Source organism: Exophiala bonariae (assembly GCF_035927105.1).
Source record: "Exophiala bonariae strain CCFEE 5792 chromosome Unknown scaffold_6, whole genome shotgun sequence".
NCBI lineage: Eukaryota > Fungi > Ascomycota > Eurotiomycetes > Chaetothyriales > Herpotrichiellaceae > Exophiala > Exophiala bonariae.
The window spans coordinates 155,839-176,627 of NW_027042481.1; the positions used below are offsets into that span (position 1 = coordinate 155,839).

General features: G+C 49.4%; 8 protein-coding genes across 8 annotated transcripts; 4 read left to right on the forward strand and 4 right to left on the reverse strand.

The window, feature by feature from the left end:
* Positions 1-426: 426 nt before the first annotated feature.
* LTR84_011525 (uncharacterized protein) lies at positions 427-2,558 on the reverse strand (the record flags this gene model as incomplete). Its single annotated transcript, XM_064855054.1, has 4 exons — positions 427-1,730; positions 1,781-1,957; positions 2,010-2,277; positions 2,517-2,558. The coding sequence occupies 4 exons, from the start codon at positions 2,556-2,558 to the stop codon at positions 427-429; spliced, it is 1,791 nt and encodes a 596-aa protein (XP_064708643.1).
* A 287-nt stretch (positions 2,559-2,845) lies between these two features.
* TIM10 (protein transporter tim10) lies at positions 2,846-3,215 on the forward strand (the record flags this gene model as incomplete). The annotated part of the gene is made up of 2 exons (XM_064855055.1): positions 2,846-2,946; positions 3,014-3,215. The coding sequence occupies 2 exons, from the start codon at positions 2,846-2,848 to the stop codon at positions 3,213-3,215; spliced, it is 303 nt and encodes a 100-aa protein (XP_064708644.1).
* Positions 3,216-3,715: 500 nt separating this feature from the next.
* Positions 3,716-6,262, reverse strand: LTR84_011527 (uncharacterized protein; the record flags this gene model as incomplete). The annotated part of the gene is made up of 1 exon (XM_064855056.1): positions 3,716-6,262. The coding sequence occupies one exon, from the start codon at positions 6,260-6,262 to the stop codon at positions 3,716-3,718; it is 2,547 nt and encodes an 848-aa protein (XP_064708645.1).
* A 626-nt stretch (positions 6,263-6,888) lies between these two features.
* Positions 6,889-8,121, forward strand: LTR84_011528 (uncharacterized protein; the record flags this gene model as incomplete). Its single annotated transcript, XM_064855057.1, has 1 exon — positions 6,889-8,121. One exon carries the CDS (start codon positions 6,889-6,891, stop codon positions 8,119-8,121), a length of 1,233 nt encoding a protein of 410 aa, XP_064708646.1.
* Positions 8,122-9,552: 1,431 nt separating this feature from the next.
* LTR84_011529 (uncharacterized protein) lies at positions 9,553-10,581 on the forward strand (the record flags this gene model as incomplete). The annotated part of the gene is made up of 4 exons (XM_064855058.1): positions 9,553-9,740; positions 9,799-10,131; positions 10,187-10,460; positions 10,531-10,581. 4 exons carry the CDS (start codon positions 9,553-9,555, stop codon positions 10,579-10,581), a joined length of 846 nt encoding a protein of 281 aa, XP_064708647.1.
* Positions 10,582-12,790: 2,209 nt separating this feature from the next.
* On the reverse strand, positions 12,791-14,351 carry LTR84_011530 (uncharacterized protein; the record flags this gene model as incomplete). Its single annotated transcript, XM_064855059.1, has 2 exons — positions 12,791-12,874; positions 13,047-14,351. The coding sequence occupies 2 exons, from the start codon at positions 14,349-14,351 to the stop codon at positions 12,791-12,793; spliced, it is 1,389 nt and encodes a 462-aa protein (XP_064708648.1).
* Positions 14,352-14,700: 349 nt separating this feature from the next.
* RPL20A (60S ribosomal protein L20A) lies at positions 14,701-15,582 on the forward strand (the record flags this gene model as incomplete). Its single annotated transcript, XM_064855060.1, has 3 exons — positions 14,701-14,704; positions 14,999-15,360; positions 15,430-15,582. 3 exons carry the CDS (start codon positions 14,701-14,703, stop codon positions 15,580-15,582), a joined length of 519 nt encoding a protein of 172 aa, XP_064708649.1.
* Positions 15,583-18,119: 2,537 nt separating this feature from the next.
* LTR84_011532 (uncharacterized protein) lies at positions 18,120-19,293 on the reverse strand (the record flags this gene model as incomplete). The annotated part of the gene is made up of 3 exons (XM_064855061.1): positions 18,120-18,243; positions 18,307-19,167; positions 19,271-19,293. 3 exons carry the CDS (start codon positions 19,291-19,293, stop codon positions 18,120-18,122), a joined length of 1,008 nt encoding a protein of 335 aa, XP_064708650.1.
* Positions 19,294-20,789: the final 1,496 nt, after the last annotated feature.

Consider the following 20,789-nt stretch of genomic DNA (forward strand, 5'->3'; position numbering starts at 1 on the left):
ATTCCAGCTCGGTTATGCCAGGAAATGAGTTTGGGGCAGCTTTTCTTGCGTTTTTGAATTTTTGGCGGACGTTACCCGACCTACCAACCATGATTCACGATGCAGCCGCAATTTCTGAGACGAATCGCATTTCTGGCGCCGCAAGAGCCTCTTCTATACTGCTATACTGAGCTGCTAGCTAGTGCTAATCTGAATTTGACGAGAATATTGCTTGCTCTTTGTCAACTTTCGGATGCTAACTTAAGGAAGCGCTGCTTGGAATTCGATATGCTTGCTTCATGTTTCCTCTTGAGACTCAATTGATCAGCATATGTGAGTGATGTGTTTCATTCCTCGTTGCTGCTATTGATACATGATCATATTAATACACTACTCTATACACTCCGGACCTCACCCCGGCCCTGTCTACTTCCTTTCCGATCCAGGTCATTCACCCTTCTCCTTCTCCCTCTCCCTGCCCCCTCCATCCTCACGATGCGAAACATGCCGAAGACTCCCAAAGCTCAAGACATCAGCGATACGTTCACGGCCCGTGAACAGCATAACGAGGCGATCGATGCCACAGCCCCATCCGCCCGTCGGCGGGAGACCCCATTCCAGGGCGCGCAGGTAGGATTCGTCGAGCGGCATGACTTCGTCATCGGATATGGATGGAGAAGATGTGGAGGAGAGGTCCTGGTTGGCGTAGAACTGCTGTTCCAGGAATTTTCTACGCTGTGCGGTCGGCGAGTTCTCCTCTTCGTAGCAGTTGACGATTTCGTGGCCGTTGATGAACAGTTCGGCGCGGGCGGCGATTTCTTGTGGTGGTGTGCTGGATTCATTGCTGGTAGAAGAGGAAAGGTGGGATTTGGCGAGTGGGGATAGGCAGGTTGGGATGTTGGTGATCCAGGTTGGCGGGCCGCCGTTGAGGGATTGGGGTTCTAGGTAGATTGAGGAGAGCTTGTCGAGAAGCCGTGGGAGGGTGGGTGTGCTTGGGATGGGGAGTGAGTGGTATTGGAAGATGCTGAGGAGATCTTGTTGCGCCGTTGGAGAATGTAAGTCTGGTAGGGGTTGATTGAGAGCGCTAGATAGCGCGGGAAGGAAGTCGAGGACCTGGAATTCTCCCTGAATGGCTTGCAGGAGGGCTGTCGTATGCTGTGGCAAAGGGAATTTTAGATCCTCGACGGCGTGGGCGAGTTGCACGAGGAGGTCTTGGGTGTACTTCATAAGTCGTGGCAGGTCGTGGCCTACAGCGTAGAATTCACAGGTTGAGAACTCTGGATTATGCGTCTTGTCTAGACCTTCATTGCGGAAACTCGGTCCGATTTCGAAGATTCGATCCATACCGCCAACAATCAAGCGTTTGAGCCAGAGTTCGGGTGCGATGCGTAGGGAGAGCTGTCTACCATCAGAGAACTCGGTGGCGGCCGTCGAGAAGGGTCGGGCGGTGGCGCCTCCTGCTTGATTAGCGAGTATGGGCGTCTGAACCTCGGCGAAAGATTTCTCCTCGAAGAATGAGCGGAGGGTCTTGATGATGGCTGCACGGGTCTTGATGGTTTCGATCATGGACGGGTCGGTGAGCATTTCAACGTGGCGATCACGGAAGTGGGTGTTGGAGGATTCGTTGGTGGAGAAGCCTCGTTCTTCGATGGGGAAGCGATTGAGACATGGCGACTGGAGGGCTGGAAGTGATGTGCCTTTGATGGACACCTGGCCATTTGAGGCTCGGTATGGTGGGTGGCCATTTATTGCTTGGGAGATGTTAGGACATCATGGGTGAGCAGGAGCTGGTCATACTTACAAATAAAATCCCCACGCCGGATCAGATTGCATTGACGCTTGAAGTCATCTTTCGAAATACCAGAAGACTCAAGGGCGGACAACGACAGTACGATCTGGAGCTTCAACTGATCCTCAACAATGTCGATGAAAGCAAGCTTGGAGCTGTGCGTGCGGATGGATGAGATTCTTCCCAAGACTTGTGGTTGTGTAAATACATTGCGCATAAAGATTCTCTAGCGCACCCTTACCTTGAACGTCAGCCGCTGCATCTCCTTGAGATGGCTGTGCTTCGCTTTCAGCTGCGTCGACCCTGGCAATAAGAGATCTTATGCTTGTAGTTCTTGAACTGCCTGAATAGCGTGGGTATAGCTCTTTTCCCGAAGCATGTAACTCCTCTGCCCTTGCTCGAACCTCATCACTCGAGTATTGGGGCGGAGTTTCTTTGCCGCCATTCAATTGTGCTAGTCGAGATGTCTTGCTGGTGAAGCATCTGACGGGCACTCGTTGAGGCCGTGCCTGTGAAATGATCCTAGGGAGGCATTTTGTGCTGCTTTCAGAGAATTAGAACTCGGCTTCTCGTGAATTCGAAGAAGAAATGTAATAAAACAAAAATAGGTGTAGTATTTATTCCGATATATTGAGTGGCAGTGATCATTACGGGCCGAAGCCAGCATCACTCGCAGCGGTTCTTCTGCATTGTCTCTTCATGAAAAAAGGGTGTGGATAGGGAAGCTACTGGGAGTGGGAATGCATACCGTTGTGCAGGTCGGAGAATAGTTGATTGCCGTGCCCGCCATATTAGCAGTCTGGACATGAAGACAACAGCATGGGTGACGGAGAGAATGGCTACAAAAGTACTGGTGTTGCGAATAGCAAAAAATGAGTGATGGAAGTTGATGGTGGCCGGTTGAACTTCGGAAAAGTCCGAACCTCAAATCTTTCGAGTTTCTGGTTTCCAGACTCGGGAACCATCACCAGTCAACAAGTTACCAGCACAACTCCAATCACCAACGACCTACCATCTCCCACGAAATCAGCCTCTTCATTCACGTCTATCGAATCTCTCCCGCCTACTCTCTCCAACATGTCCTTCCTCTTCGGCGGCGGCCGTCCGCAACCCAGTTCGGCGGAAAAGATTGCAGCTGTGGAAACCGAGATGGAAATGGTGTCCGACATGTTCAGCAGGTACAATATAACCACCAACCCGTGTAGCTAGCAAAAGATATAATCCACTGACTCAACGATACTACAGATTAACACAATCCTGCCTGTCGAAATGCGTGCCTGCCGATTATCGTGAAGCCGACCTAAGCAAAGGCGAGAGCGTTTGTCTCGATCGCTGCGTCGCCAAATTCTTTGAGGTCAACATGAAAGTCTCGGAGAAGATGCAGAGTGCTGCACAGGCCGGTGGTGCTGCTGGTGGTGGCGGCGGCGGCGGTATGTTCGGCATGTAAGATTGGAATTGGATGAGATTGAGAGTTCGTTGAAATATCAATGAACTATTCCTCTCCCGATGTTGGTTGAGTTTATCTCGATGATAACCGGGTACGATGCATCGAATATGGCGCTGGTGGCAGTGAACTGAGAGTCTGTCTTGTGTGGATGCTCTCTACGAGACCATCGGGCAAAATGTACAATACTTGTATACCCATTCGCAAGGTTAATACCGTTGGGATGGGATGGATTGGGGGAAATTGGGAAACATGCACGTCAAGAGCATGGGCATCGATACGTTCATGGAGAGTGGAGACAATTCCAAAGGCTCAGCTTCAGCTTCGATACGAAATACTCCATTCCAACACTAAATTATACAAAATCATATGAACGACTCATCTGACATGCAGTTGGAAGCAGTAGTCATCTTCCAATAACGCCTTGCTAAATATCATGATGTGCCCTTGGACGCTACCTATGTCCATTTGAGCTGGTTTTCTCAGGAATAGTATGCCGATCTTCACTTCAGCGATCCGATCGACGTTAATAAGCGTTGATACCAGGACACAGATTGACCGCGTTCATCGCCAATGAGTTCCTTGACCTTAGCCTCGATGGCCAGCACGTTTCGCTCAAAATCGTCCACTCCATCCTCCACCTCCTGCAGCCGAGACTGCACCGATCCTAACTCATAATCCAACTTGGCGCCTAGCATTTCAATGCGTCGAAAGCTCTCCGATAATCCCGCCTTCTCCTGGGAAACCAGATCCGACGAGGTAGCCGACAGGGACTGGTATTCCTCCAGTCGCCCATAGTACATTTCATTGAGCTGCTCCAGATGCTCTTGGGCGAGATGTTCCAGGCCTTCGACGTGTGCCACGGTGCTTTCCGTGAAGGGGACAAGTCCTTGCTGGACCGCTTGTATTCGTCTTGCCTTCTTCTGTGCTGCTGCCATTGCTGCTTCGCGTTGAGCGAGGGCGTTGGTCAGATCACCTTCGATTGGGCCACGCTCGAACCCGTCGTCTATCACCGGCTCCCCAAGGTCAAGCACCGCGTTCTCAAGCAGGCTGAACGACAGCTGTCGATTGATTCGTTCTTTGCGAGGATCATCCGCCGCGTGCATCTGGAGTTGAACTGCGCTTTGAGATCGTCGTAGCGCCCGACTCTGCATGCCTCTATATGGTAGTTCGGCCGAGAAATTGCGGTAGATGTCCGCTTTGAATTCGTTGCGTATGTCGGCTAGGTCGGCGTTGAGTTTTTTCTTCCTGGGTGATTCAGCTTGAAGCGCAGGTCGGAGGGCTTCGCGGTGAGAGACGATCGGTTTAGCATCCTTCTCTGGGGCGTTGATCGAGGCAACTAACTTTCCTGACTGCTTGGGTGACGAAGGTGCTGCCATTTTCAGTGTCATATTGAGCGCCATCACTTCTGTGGGAGGTCGACTCATTGCCGGACGCAGAGTATGGTCGCGAGCGGTGTGTGGCTCTTTGGCCGACTTGGTACCAGCTGTCGTGGCACTTTCTATCCAGTCTGGCGTCTCCTCACCTTCTCGTGGATGGCGGTGATTGTGAGTCCTCAGCCCTGGCACCGCGTCTCGAATGCGCCCTCGGCCACCCTTGCCATCCTGCGTTTGGTTAGTGACCATTGTGTCAGTGCGCTCCAGCGCTCCGCCGTCAGAAATCGAGTCGTGATGGCTTGCAGTCCAGAGAAAATTCCCCTGATCATCAGTGCTGAAGATTCGATCATTGGAATCCTCGATTGGCGTAGCGAACATGTCTGATGACTTTACCGGTTTGCCCTGCCAGAGCCACTTCATCTTGGGGCCAGTCACCAACCGCGATAGTCTTTCAATGTCCATGGTTTCGGCATCTGCAATCCCTGCTTTGTCTCGAGCTCCCACGAATCCCATCACCATCTCTCCGCCTTTCCCGCTGAGCTCTGCCACTGTCGATTTGACTGCTTTTGGCACAGTCCATCCTTCTCCCGCAGCACTTCTGGCGGTTGCCCTGTGGAGGCGATCCAATGTCTCTCGGTCAAGCCTCCGAGATCTTTCCATTTTTTGACCTTTTTGGAAGTGGCCTATTGCTCGTTTCATGGAAACTGTATCTAACACATCCTTTCCAACCGGTGAACCAAACGCCCTGAGTCTGTTGTAAGCTCCAATCAGTAATCCCAGAATAGCCGCCACCGTAGTCGGCCCAAGACCGTCGCTGGGCTGCACATTGTAGAAATAAGTACCGATGTCGGTCCACCAATCCTGAACGGCTTTTTCAGTCACGTCACAGAGCAGGCCATCAGCATAGGTTGGTTGAAGCTTATCATACATGACCAACGCAGTCTGACACGTGCGGACGAGTTCCATGACCGACTGATAGACAGGTACTGCCTCACTTGTTTTATACAAGTGATGAAATTTGGCGATGGCGCTCGGCTGAGGTGGTTGCAGATTGATGGCAGCTCTTCCTGAGCATCCCATGCGTTTCAGGTTTTCATTCACCATGAATTCGTTTCTGTGCTTCTTTACATCACCGTCTGGAACCGCAATGACGGTCAATGCCGAAGGAAAACTGCTGAGATTGGTGACCATGAGGGTACCTAATGGGGTCTCCATCTCCTTGGCATGAAATTGAGATACTGCTTGGAAGTAAATCTGCAATCGAGGAGACCAATTACTTTCATCGCTAGGCACCGACAAAACATTGACCAGGATGGAATGCAACGGATCTCCAGTATAGGTGCATATAACAAATGTCGGATGAGTTCGAGAACATGCCCACTGTTCCACCACATACATTTCGTAACCCTGTAGTCTTCTCCATCGTTCTATGGCGTCCGTGGCTGGGTCTTCTTCTAGATAGCGAAAAGCTACAGGGTCTTGGAAGACAAGCCGTTTGCGAGTTTGACTGTGCTGACTTAACTGATTGTTGACTGGGCTTGTTGGCGTGCTATTCTGATTGATGGGAGCGGAATTATCTTCCCCGTCCTTGGGACTTGTTTTGGTCGATTTATAAGATCCAGTATAGGATGGCTGGTGATACGACATCAACAGCCCGCCAGAATGGAAGGACATTGTCCCGACGCAGCGGGATCCTGGAGAGCGTCAATATCAGGATAGTGAGTTCTGGATCTTCATAGTCTTTCATCCCATTGCGTACGATTGCTCAAGAATCAAGCTGAAATGATTCGGAGGGTTGCTGGATTTGTTCCTCTCTACGAATGACAAACGCATGAAGTGTGGCAGTGTCCGAGTTGGTCGCTAAGTTAATTAGATCGGGTACTAATCCTCTGGGGGCTGCCTGGGCCCGCCCCAGAGGGTTTCTTTGCTTGACCGTATGCCCAAAGCCCGAGCCCACTGCAGGCTGCCAAACCCCCACTGACGCTGACCGTATCTTGTGACCTCCACGTCACTACCGGCACCGTCCATCCAACACCAGCACCACTGAGTGCGTAAAGCACATGATTGTCATCCTCGGCCTCGCTTAAGTTGCACCGGTTGATCATTGAATCCAATCCCAACGAACGGCGATTGTATCTACGATTATCCTTGGAACCTCAATCTCTCACTTCTTCACAACCTCATCCGTGAACTTGATACTCCCGACCTACCGAGAATCAGGCCGAGAAGCATGATTCACCCCATACAGTCGGAGAGGTGACATTGCAGTATCCCATCCGCCCGTGGCCCCAGCATTCACCATGGACGCCATTCAGAAAGAGCATGATAAGGTCTGGAACATCAGCAAGCAGTCAAAGACCCTTGGCCATGTCGACGACATCATCAAAGCCCTACAGAAGGCTAGAGACTCCATCAGCGAAGATCCAAGCTCCAGAGAAATCACCCTCACCATGCTCCAAAACCCGGTCAAGACTTCATTCGATGGCATGTTCTCAAGCTTAAAGGATGCTCACGGAATGCACAACAAATACAGCAGAGCTCTGGATAAGCTGTTCAAGGACAAAGTCCCAAGCAACGAGATCGATGCCTTATCTTCCCATCCCACCCTCATCAATCGAGCCATATACCTGCACCTACTCCGCGAGGGCTTATTCGATGTCGCCTCCACCTTGCACACAGAAGCTCTTGAGCGGCAAAAGACTCAACAGGAAACTGCCGGTCAGTTGGGATTGGATGTTTCCATGGAACATCCGCTAGGGCTCGACAAAACGTCCGAAGAAAATATGCAGGAACAATTTGCCAACATGTACCACATCCTCAGCGAACTCAGAGATCGCCACAACCTGCAGCCAGCTATTGACTGGGCGCGGGTCAACGCTCCAGCTCTGGAAGCCCGAGGTAGTAACCTGGAGTTTGAGCTGTGCCGATTACACTATGTCAGCTTGTTTCTCGAACGTCAAGATGGTGATGACAACGATTTCGCAGGGCCTCTACGAGCTCTCCAATACGCACAAACCGAATTCCAATCATTTCGAGGCCGATATCTGGTTGAGATCCAACAACTTTTGGGCGCGATCCCCTTTTCCTCAAATCTAGAAGACTCGCCCTACCAATTCAGATTTAACAACTCTACTTCCTGGAATGACGTCGCCACTTCTTTTACAAGAGAATTTTGTTCCTTGTTGGAACTATCCGCAGACTCACCATTGCATGTCGCTGCTACAGCGGGGGCCATCGCTCTGCCCACTCTGATGAAACTGCAGACGATCCAGAAACAAAAGCGGACCGAATGGACATCACAAAATGAATTGCCAGTCGAGACTCCCCTGCCACCTTCGTACCGTTTCCACTCGATTTTTGTCTGTCCTGTATCCAAAGAACAGTCTACGGATCAGAATCCGCCGATGATGCTTCCATGTTGTCATGTCATTGCTCAAGAATCACTGCAGCGACTTTCAAAGGGCGCCAAGTTTAAATGTCCTTATTGTCCTATTGAAAGCCATCCAAAGGAAGCAAAGAGGGTGTTTTTGTGATGGTTCTCGGGAGCCTCAGCCTGTATGGTATCACCTGCATTTTCCGATGTCCACGACCAAATCAATGAACATTGGGTGAGCGTTCACTCTAGAAGAAGGCAGGACTTGCTCCAGGCGCCTGGAGTTGTGGTTACGTGGATCATTCAAATAGAATGAGTTGTTCATGGCTGGCGTAATCCTGAATCTCATTTTATTTACGCATCAGGCAGCCCTGACGGCGCAATAGCTGCAATTGAACATCTTCACTCGATTGTCTAATAATCTACATGCCTTTGTACCTAGCATCGACTGCTAATCATGCCTGGATAAAGAAATCAATCCTGTCTTCCATCGTCATCGAAAAAGCAGAAACAAATATGGTGCGTAGAATGTTCTGTAGATGAGCAAATAGTCCTCTAATGAGCTCGCTTCCCCGTGAGCTCGAAATACGTAACAAATGAGAAACAAGATCGAGAGTCTGTTCCTGCAGCCCGCAAATGCAAGCATTTAGTTCCATGCAGTCTAACAACGCCTTGATGTTTCATGTCCCAGCTCTCGCCCCACCGATATGCATGCTTTCACACCCTCAGTCCTTGCGATATTCTTCTTATCCGGTAACTTCGACCCTTCCCTCGCTGCCTCGTCCAAATCACGACGAGACGGTTCAAGCTACGCTACTACATGAGATTTTATGATTGACAAGGAAGTATATTTGCACAGCAGCAAAAACAATGCGTTATCCCAATCTGGACTTTCCAGAGATCCCCGCTGAAGGAGCGCAAGATGCAGTGGCAAAAAGCCTCGCACAGAACTTACTTCGGATAGACTCGACGGGGACATGGCGGCCCCCAGACTTGCAGGGTCCAGATTGGCAGAATGCCAGGGCAGAAGGCAGAGTCACAGCCCATTTTGACTCACAGACACTTTTGGGCCAGTCAAAGATGGATGGTGGGTGTGTGCGAGGGTACAAGGGAAGGACGGCTTCCAGAGCCCCCCATGAGCGCCCCCCAGCCCTTGCCCAAAGTGGTACCCGAAAAGTGCTTGCATTGGTCACATGAGGACGTGCCACTATCGTGCCTGCCACGACGCGGAAAGCGCGTTTGCCCTTCCGGCTTCAGCTAAACCTCAACTTTTGCACCGATAAGCTAGGTACCTGCAACCGGTCTAGGTTGAAGTCCCAGGCAACTCTTCCACCCAACATAAGGAGCTCCCTCTGCTCTTTCGAAATGTCTTCTTCAACTCCTGATTTCAGAGCTGGCTGGTCACCACAGATCAGGCAGCATTGCGTTTTCAGTCGTTTCATTTGCATCATCAAATGCAGCAAATTTGTTCTCTTATTTGCAGTTAACTAGATAGCCTCACAGTCTGTTTCCACTCCTTCCTGACCTTCTGCTCAAATCGAGGTACCTGATCGATCCTCGATCCGCAGCCTCAAACAACCAACAAGTCAACATGTTCAGCAGCAGCAGAAACCATCGGCCAAGTGATAGCTTCTCATCTCGCTATGGAACAAGCAAGGCAACCAAACCTCCCAAGTCTTCCTATCGTGAGCACTCAGTTTCTCGAGGTTTGCAAAGAACCGAGTCCGTCAAATCCACCAGGCAGGAGCATGCTCATCAGGCGGCTCCAGCCGTGGGAAGGTGAGTGTCTCGATATCAGCAATGACATATCACAACATGCTAACTCTTCTGCCATCAGCACTCTCACCTCTGCAATAATCACCATCTGCGTCGGAAGTGAGCAACGAATCTTCGCTGGTCATGAGGACATCCTACGTCGCTCACCCTACTTCGAAACCTTGGTCAAGAGTCAATTCTTTGACAATAAAGAAAGAAGAATCAATTTGCCAGATGAACATCCTGAAATCCTCTCCGCTGTGTTGGAGTTTCTCTACAAAGGAGATTACTATCCCAAGCTACTACATAACAAGAGAAAAGACACTTGGGAACTTGAGGATACACAGAATGACACCAAGACTACCATCTTTCATCCCGTCGCCAAGCAGACCTTGATGAGAGATACCGTAATCTAGTAAGTCATCACTCAAATATCCCCATTCGCTTTTATCGTACTCACTCTCTTCCAGTTGTTCTGCTCAGCTGTATGGCCTCGATGAACTTAAACGTCTTGCCCTTCGCAAACAAGGCTTGCGAAATGGCATGCAAATCTCCACCATCCTAGCTTCGGCTCGTTGGGCATATGAACATACCCCTGATAGTGATTCGAAGCTTCGAGCTCAATACCTCACACTCATCATCCGTAGCCGCAACAACTTCAAGAAAAGCGGCACCATGAAGCTGGAGATGGAGCAAGGCGGCACCTTGTTCTTCGACTTGTTCGTCGCCATGTGCAATCATATCGTGAGTTCAATATGTTCCATGCTTCTGTTATGAAATCTGAAACATAAATGACGTTTGTTCTTCCCAACAGGATGATCTCAAAACCGTCCGCTCACCTTTTGCATCGCCATTTACTCGCTAGATCGAGTATATGTCTATCTTCAACTCCACCTTGACGCCACATTGACGTATCTGTCCTCTCATATACCAGACTGCCACCGCAACCGATTCCGGCTGCCAGCCGCTTTCATCCATGTATGTACTTGCGCACTTTCCAACTCAAAAAGAATGCCGGCTTTGGTTTGCTGGCCTACTATGCTTTGTTTGTAACATTAAGGGAAATGAAAGCACCAAGTGTTTGTCCTTGTTGATGGTAGTGGGAACATCCAACCCCACCACATAACTCTGGCACTCGGTCCGTTTAACAAAGAATGTCTCTTGCTTCGATTCTTGGACGGTTATGTTATGCTATCTACTGTAACGACCATTTTTTATATTCAACTAACCAGCCAACCAAGAAAACCTTGTAAAACTATTCGTTTCGGGGGAGAAAGTGGCCAGCGGAGAAATTGATAAAAGATATACGAGGGTCACTTTATCATTCCTACAATCACTGCAGAGAAGGGGCTCGAACGACTGAAAGATCATGCGCCCTGTGTTCTCAATGCTATTTCTTCATCTAGGGGTTTTGATCGTGACGGGAATCTTGGGTATCTTCCATGCCATTTTTGAAATAGCAGGGAGAGATGGAATCCAAATATTTAGTCAATCACTACGATGAAGTAGTTCAATGAGACATTCTCTGTTCAATTCGTAGAGACCTCCTCTAAGTTGCCTTTCCAGTTCTCATGCTTTCTATTGCCCGGGAATCCCACCCCTTAAATCGTGTATGACTCGGTGCATTCCCTCCAGAAGGAGATAAATCCCCAGCAGCTCGAGAAGTCGCAGGACGTCGGTGCCTAGTAGTGCCGGAAATCTCACCTCGCGACATGGTCCATTCGATTCGGAGCCATTCCAACATGCCAATTCCAGGCCAATCAGAACAGTGACTGACGTGCTCGAATCCCTGCCTTTTGAGTTTCTAGTACGAAGCTGCATTGGTCGTTGTTGCGAAAGGCAACACCCACCCACCTGCCCACCTTTCCCACCTGCCGCTCCCGTAATTCCTCCTCCCACGGAGGACCATCTCTTCCCCTAGGTCACTAGGGTACTAGCCAAGCCTTCAAGCTGTCTGCAGCCGATACCTGCCGCATTGGATGTCAAGTGGCTCGTTTGGATGGAGTACGAGGTGATGGTGGCCGCCTCGCACCGTACGAGTAGGCCTTCTCGCATTTCTAGGCGACCGTACATGCAATGCATGGATGCCTGGCTCGCTGGCTGGCTGGCTGGATTGATGTGCATTCGTGTCGGTTGCGGAAGTGACTCACTGAGTAATTAGTAGTACTAGCTACCAATTTGCCTCCCTGCCTAAACTAGCTGACTGATTCTTCTCACACACATGCTCGTCCCAGACGCCTTCTTTCTGATTTCTTTTTCTTCCCCGGCACTTTGACATGTGCCACTTCTAGGTGACATGGCTTTGGGTGGGAATACTGCTGGCGAGGCGTCCGGGGAATCGGATGTGGGTATCGACCGCGGCTGGGTCATGGTGTAACTTTGTCAAAGGGTATTTCTGCACATCGTAGGGTAAGCGTTGGGGTCCATCTGAAGCTGCTACTGAGAATGAGAACAGTGCTCAGAAGGCTGAGATCGTGAATAGGGTTGACACCGAGCAGTCTTTGCTAGCCCACGGCCAGTGCTGGTCCAAGCTGGAGCTCTTGGTAGCTCGCAGTCCATTGTGCTGGGGTCCATGATACTTCCTGTCATCTTGAAAAAAGGAAGCTAAAATATGTTCTCACCCGAGAGAGGATTAGGCAATTGATCTCAGGGCAAGAAGGTGAGATCCTGACCAATCAATCATGGGGCAGTTCTGTTGGTGATGGTGCAGGACCCCTGTTCTTTCGAATAGCAGGCTTTTCCTATTCATGCTTTCTGCCGAGTCGCATATCCTTGATACATCTCCGGTACGACGATAGAGATTCGTTTTTAAGTACAGAGGATAATCCGCATCCTAAGACGGTATGCTGGTCCAAAATTGTGTCTGTTTTTGGTCGATAGGTCATGTGCTCAGTTGACAGCCGGTGATAATGTGATTGGTTCATTAGGAGAGAAAGCTCGGAATTCGAGGCCACCTGCATTGGGTACTAAATGTGACCTTGAGGCTGCGAAATCCCGGCTGTCTTGGCAGATCCGCAGAAAGGTTCTGGTGGAAGAGAATGAGTTTTGGTATGTATTTGTTCCGATTTTGTCCTTCAGACATTAGTTCCAGGAAAGGCACCAGCCTTGCTAAGAACAACAATGCCTCGTTCACGTGCAATGTAGCCCTTCATCAAGTTCTAAAAATTTGGTCAGCTTGTGATGCTTGTGATCCTTCTGTATCTAACAAATCCAAATTATATAGCCAATCATGGTTCAATGACCGACTTCCGTCGTCAAGCATCGAATGCATATGCACTCCCACATACGATGGCCTGGTGAGTGGAGGGGATCGAACAATCAGTAACATACCTTGTAAATCATGTTTGCAAGAAAACATTCAACCTCATCTCTATCGATGATCACATCAGTTGCTCCCTTGTAGCTGATACGCATTCCAGCCTCGAACTCCTCAATGCGAATTCTGGTTCGGCGAATTTGTCCTGTCACTTCACCTGTAGCGGAATCTTTGCTTTCTTCCCAGCCTGCAGCCAGAAACACCTTTCGAAACAGATTTCGCATGCAAATTGCTCTTGTTCGTTCAAGGGTGAGATAGATTCTCCGTTTGACCAATTCAGGCTCTGATGCTGAGAGTTGAGCATCAAATGCCGCAAGAGAGCCATCTCGGATCGCTGCGAACAAAGGCGTGAAGATGCGCTTCAGAACTGGATGGGGTAAGATGAGAGTGTTGTTGGGAAGTTGATGGTGGTTGACAACATGGGCTGGTATGAGGTAGGTAAGAATTTGCTCACGATTCTTCAAAGCATCTCTATGACAAAGATTTAATGCCTCTGTAAGATTTTCCTCTGCCTCCGTGTAATTTTCTTGTAGAAAGTCGATGACTCCGCGATAGTACTTGAATGTGCACCTCTGGGATTTTGGAAACCGATCAAGTTCTGGAAGATCTCCCCCAGTAGCTTCCAGAGCACGCAGAACATTTCTTGTCAAGGAAATCGAATTGAGCCTGAAGTAGGTTTTGAAAAGAAGATTGGTAGTGCTGTAGATGCCCCATTTTCGGGACTCAGATAAGTCAGAACGATCACTCAGGCAAACGGTGAACATGCGGTTGATCGTCCAAGCTGCTGCTTCAAGTCTTTCATTCTTGTTGGAATCACCCATGATATCATCAGAAAATCCATTGGCGAAGACATCTCCATTTGGGTCCTTTGCTTTTCCCTCTGCATCTGCTTTGATGGCTATGATCCTGAGGTACTTGCCTGTAATACTAAGACATGGCACAGTCCAGGCTTGGAAGCCGAAGTTTGTATATCCTCTGACGAGAAGATTGCATACTTCCTTGTAAGCGTCGAATGCTTTGGACCAGTTGCCAGTGCCGTCATGCTGCTCAATACCCACCAATTCTTTCACTGCTTTCCACAGGGCGACGAATATATCAACCCAAGCATTTGCTTCAGCTTTTGGGAGCTTGATTGCGTGACGATCTTGAATAAGATGATATCTCACATCAGAAGCGATTGTCTGATAATTGCTCAATTGAGCAAACGCGGCGAGTCGATTGGGATCCTGAGGTGGACTGATGGGCGCCAGACTCATGGCCAAGAGACCGCCATGCCCGTCCCGCTGGGCCTGCTGGAAGTCTCTGAAGATACTCCCCATGTCGGGAAGTCTCTAGACAGCGAATGTTCGCTCACGATGAGTTTCGTGAATGTATGGTCAATCCTAGCATGGTTTGTTGTCCTTGAAGTTGGGAGGAAGGGACAAGCCAGAATAATTGACCAATCGGCAGCGAGCAGCGACTTCTTTCCGGATTGAATGCCAAGCACACACAAACCAAATCTTGGCATCCAAAACTGCAAGGCGCAACGGACTTTCTTAGATTTGGTCTTCAAACTTCAAAACGACCAATATCATCGACACCAACCACATCTGAGATCGGTCAGATATAGTCAAGGTATGTACACTTCAAGTGATGGGCACTGAATAAACATTTACTGACATTTTGCAGATGGGTAAGTTATCATTCCCGAGAGCCTTCGAGTCCCCCCACGTCGTTCGATGCGAGATTGTTGCCCAGGATGTTTGGGATTGTCATGGGCGGGTGTAAGAGCAGGAAATATTGTACTGGGCCTGGAAGAAAATGGCAGAGACTGTGGGACCACGGGATGGCGTACAAACTCGCGAGCAACATAACGACTATTCCTTTGAGACGAAGAAACTCGACATCACCGACACTCGAAGGACCACCCTAACATCATTTTCAACACACAGAGGAGAAAAAGACTAACCATACCTTTCACCTATAGGTCGTCTCCAGGAATACCAGGTCATTGGCCGTCATCTGCCAACTGACACCAACCCAACCCCCAAACTTTATCGCATGCGCATATTCGCACCCAATACCGTGGTGGCCAAGTCTCGATTCTGGTATTTCCTCCAGAAGCTGCGAAAAGTCAAGAAGTCAACCGGCGAGATCGTTTCCCTCAATGTCATCCACGAGAAGCGCCCTCTCAAGGTCAAGAATTTCGGCATCTGGATTCGTTACGATTCTCGCTCAGGTACCCACAACATGTACAAGGAGTACCGCGAATTGAGCCGCACCGATGCTGTTGAGGCTTTGTATCAAGATATGGCTGCCAGACATCGTGCTCGATTCAGGAGTGTTCACGTACGTTAACACTTACCCGGGATGCCCTTCAAATCGCCGATCCATACTAACATGAACCCCTTGCGATAGATTCTGAAAGTCGTTGAACTCACAAGCACGGATGATGTGAAGCGACCATACATCAAGCAATTGATTTCAAAGAACCTCAAATTCCCCCTACCCCACCGCACAACCGCTTCCAAGAAACTCTACTCTGCTTCAAGACCCAGCACCTTTGCTTAGAAAACGATCGAACCTTCGACGGAAAGCAGGCAATGACATGATGGCTGTAACGGTATTCAGCAGATGAGAGCGGTGACCATTTGTGACAGGAACAGATTAAAACCGGCGCAAAACGTCAGGACGGAGATAGAGCTCATTGAAATATTGCGAGGAATGGAGTCCGCAGTTTCCGTGTGCTCGTTGTGGTTGCGAGTGCAGGGAAAGAAGTACCCAGCAGCAGGATGATCTCTGCCTCTTTTCCAAAGGTAGACGACATTCTCTCCACGAACAAGTCTTGCCTGTCAATTCAGCGAAAATCAAAGAAAATTTCAAATTCCCATATAGAGCAGTCTACGCCTGCAGCATTCACTGCTGGTGCACGTTCCTCTCACTTTCTTTTCTTGAGGTTGGTGGCCTCGTTAATTTCTGAATGTTCGCAGCCCCAAAATGCAACCGCTCGCAGGGTTACCAGTCTTGCATTGCTACATGTGCGACCACAAGACAGGCTGGCATCGTCTGATTGCAATGGACTTTACCGAATGCGCTAGAGAACTGCTTGTTTCGCCAATGCCGATTCAAACTGATCATCTAAACCCCTCAAACCATTACAATTGTCCGTGGCCTGAGGACGAGGACAATCGTCTCTAACCTCCCACCACGAAAGACTGTGTTATTGATCTCAATGTGTGTCTGCTATCCCAGAATGTTGATATGAAGTCCCACACCAGTCTGCATTTGCCTTCCCTTTGATCAGCACATAGTGGCTATGTGGGTTATTCCGTTGTACAGCATGCTTCTGGCTGGACAACATTCCACGAAATCGCATTCAATGGTTCCCCTGGATAGAACGGCTCAAATCACACGAGGTCGCTAAGAAGAGAAAAGGCTCCCTGCTGAATAGCAATAATAAGTATCATTCGAGAGTTTTGAGACTGTTCTCATTACCCGTCCGCCCCACTATATACGTGTAATGTCAGACGATCTGCCATATACTTGCTTCAATGGACTACACGATGGCGGAGAGTATCAGTAAGAGGCGGTGCGGTGCCCTGGGCCTCACTAGCGTATGATAGCTACATAAGTTTACCCCCACCGGCTTCATGCTACGACGTGGAACCTCGCTGAAGGAGGATATCGAAATTCCCGGTCTGTTCAACGGTGACTTGGATGCTCTCGAAGATCGAAGCTAGCTTGGTCACAATGGTTTGGACGAGGACTGTACCATAAGGGTCACCGAGAGCCCACAAGAGGGGATTTTCCTTTTTACCTTGTCAGTATTGGTGGAGACTGCTACTGACACCAGTACAGAAGGCCGATGTCTGATCGCAATGAAAGGGATGGCTCGGTCTTCGAACTCTGCGTGAATCATAAGACTGCAGGTGCCTGTACGTGGATATTTCGCTTCTCGAACGAAGTGCTACTAACCTTGACGTGATATCACTGGTATGCTTGAGGAGAGATGTGCTACACCTCGTCACATCTAGACCAGGCTGACTACGTATCCAATGATTCTTAAAGTGCCCCCATCAGTAGAAAAATTGTTCCACGGGCAATAGCTCTCAATCCAGCCTCAGGATGGACATGAATGCGTTGCACCTCGTCGAGTATCCGAATTGATAGACCAGATAGTTCATCGGCTTATTTCATGTACAGTTTTCCCGACCTGCAGGCTTGTTACAGCTTGCTATTTATCATCTACCTTATTCAAACCTTGTCTTGGACGTTCAGAATAAGCCTGCCTGAAGCATACTCACGACATGCAATGACTGCCATATCTTTCAAAAGGCCTCTAAAGCCACCTAAACTATGTCTAGCATTTTGTTTAACCACAACAAGAAGTCCATCTGGTCCTTGTGAATCAAATAGTCATTGTCAATTCGGACCAGGTACAGCAACTTCTCCTTCGATATCCTGCGCAGTTCCGTGCCGAAGGAGTTTTGTCAAAGAAATCGTGAATAGCATGAAGCCCCTTAGATCTTTCTCCCATCAGCATTTTCGACGAGTGTTGGGTAGATGATCTCGGCAAGAAGATTTTGGAGGGTTTGGCGCAGAGTGAGAAAAGGTTGTGTTGTAGGCAGCGTCCGAGGTGAGAAAAGATCGGATCGATTCTATTGCATGGTTGCGTAGGTGGAAAGTTGCTCGACTTTTGCAAGTCAAAACGTATGGATATGTCTCCTTACAGCCGCGCAATTTTGAGGGGGGGGGTCCCTTTATTGCGATAGCGTTTGGTTGCCATCGGTATAGGTGACTGGTCGGCGTCTACCATGCAGGCTTTGTAGGGTGATTGTGGCAAGGAATTGTGAGACATCCCTCTCCTCTGAGTGGGTTGGCGCGCAATATTGCTCTTCTTGAACCACGCGACACTTCGATCAACTAACCTGGATTTTGTGGCAAGTAACAGGTCATGGTTTCGAGGAGAGGGGAGATATTGGGATAATCAATGCACAAAGCCCACCAAGCAGCTGCACCAGGTACATGTCGAGGTCGATATTGTGCCTCGTCATGCTGAACGTATATCAACGATACTGGACAGTTTGGGAACTCGACTGGCCTGCAGCTTAGTACTCCTGGGCTGCGATGTCGGTATTTGTGACAATCGGACCCTGCTTGCTCAGATCAAGGTACCAACTCCCTCTCTCCCAGCCGAAATCGAGTGAACCTCCAGGTAACATGGTGAGACTGCTACAATTATGTAGCTGTTGGGGCTAAGGAGCTCGTGCACACCAAATATGAAGCCTCATATACGCATGGATGTTTGGGTCTGTGGCTTGAACTAATGCTTCATTACAAAGTCGTCTGACTTGTTCGGGGGTCCAGGAGCCACCACCATATTTGCAAAGTGGGGCAAGACTCATAGCTTCGAGACCAAGTCCACTTGTATTTTCCTCACCGGATGAAAGTGCAATGTTCCACCACATGCCTGCCCTGCGTTCAGATGGATTCTGTGACCAGCCGTTCAAGGGAAGCCGGTATTCTTCCGAATGGATGTCCACGAACCCAGCAGCCTTCAATTCTCGCGCGATACGTTGACCATCGTAATGTAGTGGGCGCTTTGACTCTTCATAGACGGGTTTGACGAACATTGACCACCAGTCTATTAGGCGCCCTGGTGGAAGTGTTCCATCGTCGCACCTGGGTTCAAAGTCGATTTCGACTTGTTCAAACCAACCTCTTCCAGGTATTAGATGTTGGATGACCTTACGATAGAGCCCTAGCCAGTCACCGACGCTACCCAACCCCATCTGCAGGTGGATGAGATCCCACGAATGTTCGCCCATGGCCCATATCGTCTCGTAGTCCCACGGTGCTCGGATTGATATATTAGGTAGTAGGGTAGGTGGGCCCATGTTGTGTATGTCTACACCGACGAACTGGGCGTCCGGGTATTGTTTGGCCATATCGAGCATCCATATGCCTGTGCCACAACCCAAGTCAAGTACTCGCGGTCGATCATTGTAGTCGGCCAGTGATGCCGGTCGTCTTACCAAGGCCTCGGTTGGGGTATTTGTGAGTCTCGTGGCTTGTCCTCTAAGGACCTTGATCATTGTATGCATAATATCGAGTCTGTCACGCTCACGATCATCATGTGGCATGAGGTATTGATCTCTAAGATTGGCAAGTCAGCCTCTTTTTAAGAAAAAAAAAACAGAAACCGAATAGAGGCACTCGCTTTCTGAATACACCATACTCCCTCCCGAACTCCCGATACGTTTCGATGCCAACGACGGCCATGACTTGGCTGGGAAGCGACGACAAGATAGTGAGACCAAGATGTACTTTTGAGGCTGCGAATGCAAAAGTCGGGCCCTAGATCGATTCCTTCTTGTACTTATCAAGTACGGCTAGCACGGATCAAGAATCCGCTCGCCGCCTAGAGCTGAACCCGCTATTACACTCTAGTGAGATGGATAGGCATGTTTGTTTTCTTGACCAGGGCAGGACGCGAGGCGGTCAGGTGGGTATGGCTATTGTGTAGTAGCCAGTGAGGAGGTATGGAAACCCACCTTGTAGCCGAACAACGTAGCATACATACGGAGTAAGAAGATACTAAGTTAACAGAAGGCAGGATCTTGTTTCAACCGACCTCAACAGAATGGAGACGATGCTTAGAGGCGGAGACTTTAGAATTGGATTGGAAGACGCTGAGAGGGAATAATTTTTCAGTGTGTGAGGTGATAGGAGTGGACCAGTGCGTGAACCTTATTCGAAAACTGGGTGGTAGGCTGGTAGCGGCAGATGTGCATGGGTCGCAAACAAGCACCACCAGAGTGGTCGGGAGAGCTGCAAACCATGAACTCAGACACGGAATAGTGGTCTGTGGGTCACATTGGCAATACTCGTGGTCAGAGATGGTCAGAGATTACCACGGGGGCACAGTTTATTGAGCTGGTGCTGAATTGCTAGGTCTCAATTCTGCGAGACAGGCTGAGAAGGAGCCACAAAACCTATCGTAGTCTAACTAGCGAGCCTAACCGCCGGCCACAGAGCCACGGAGGCAAGGAAAGAACTTAATCTAACTAGTAGATTGTGGGGATCGTAGGCAAACTCGGACCGCAAAACTCACTGTGCGATCCAGCGCACCTGGTGAGAAATTTACTGTTAGAGGCAGTGAGGAGACCTTCTGGTGGTGTGGTAAGACAGATTACAAGCAAGACAGTAATGGCATATGGCATTTGCAAATTTCAGCAATAGTAAACAGTGGTCGCAGGTGTGCTCTGGCCGAATGCAAGACGCATGGTGATGGTCGCGAAAACCCAACTAGCTAACTAAATGCGTTGGCAATGTACCAAGTCAGCCGACCAGGAAATACCCGTAAAAGAGAGACATAATTACTTTCACAAAGAGGCTCTTCCGCCTGTGTTAGGGTAGGGGTTGGTGGCCAAGTTGCACCAGTGCACGTTGCAACTCTTCAGGTTGTCGCACTTGACAACGCACGATGGTCCTTGCGTCAGCAAAGTCTCTACTAGAGCATGCATGCAAGTACAAAGTTTCCTTTCCATGCCGATCGAACTTGGTGCACGGAGGGGTGGAGAAATGTATCGCATCCTGTCCTTCGTACTCGGTATCCGTACAGACCAGAACGACTGAAGAAATGAATGGCCAACTTGCAAGCTCGAGCCTCTGGAGAATGCAATGGTGCAAAGTGATCTTGAAAAGTCCACACTAGCACTCGTGTCCTGATGAGAAGACAGGCAGCAATTTGGCGACAAGGATATTGCGATAGGCAT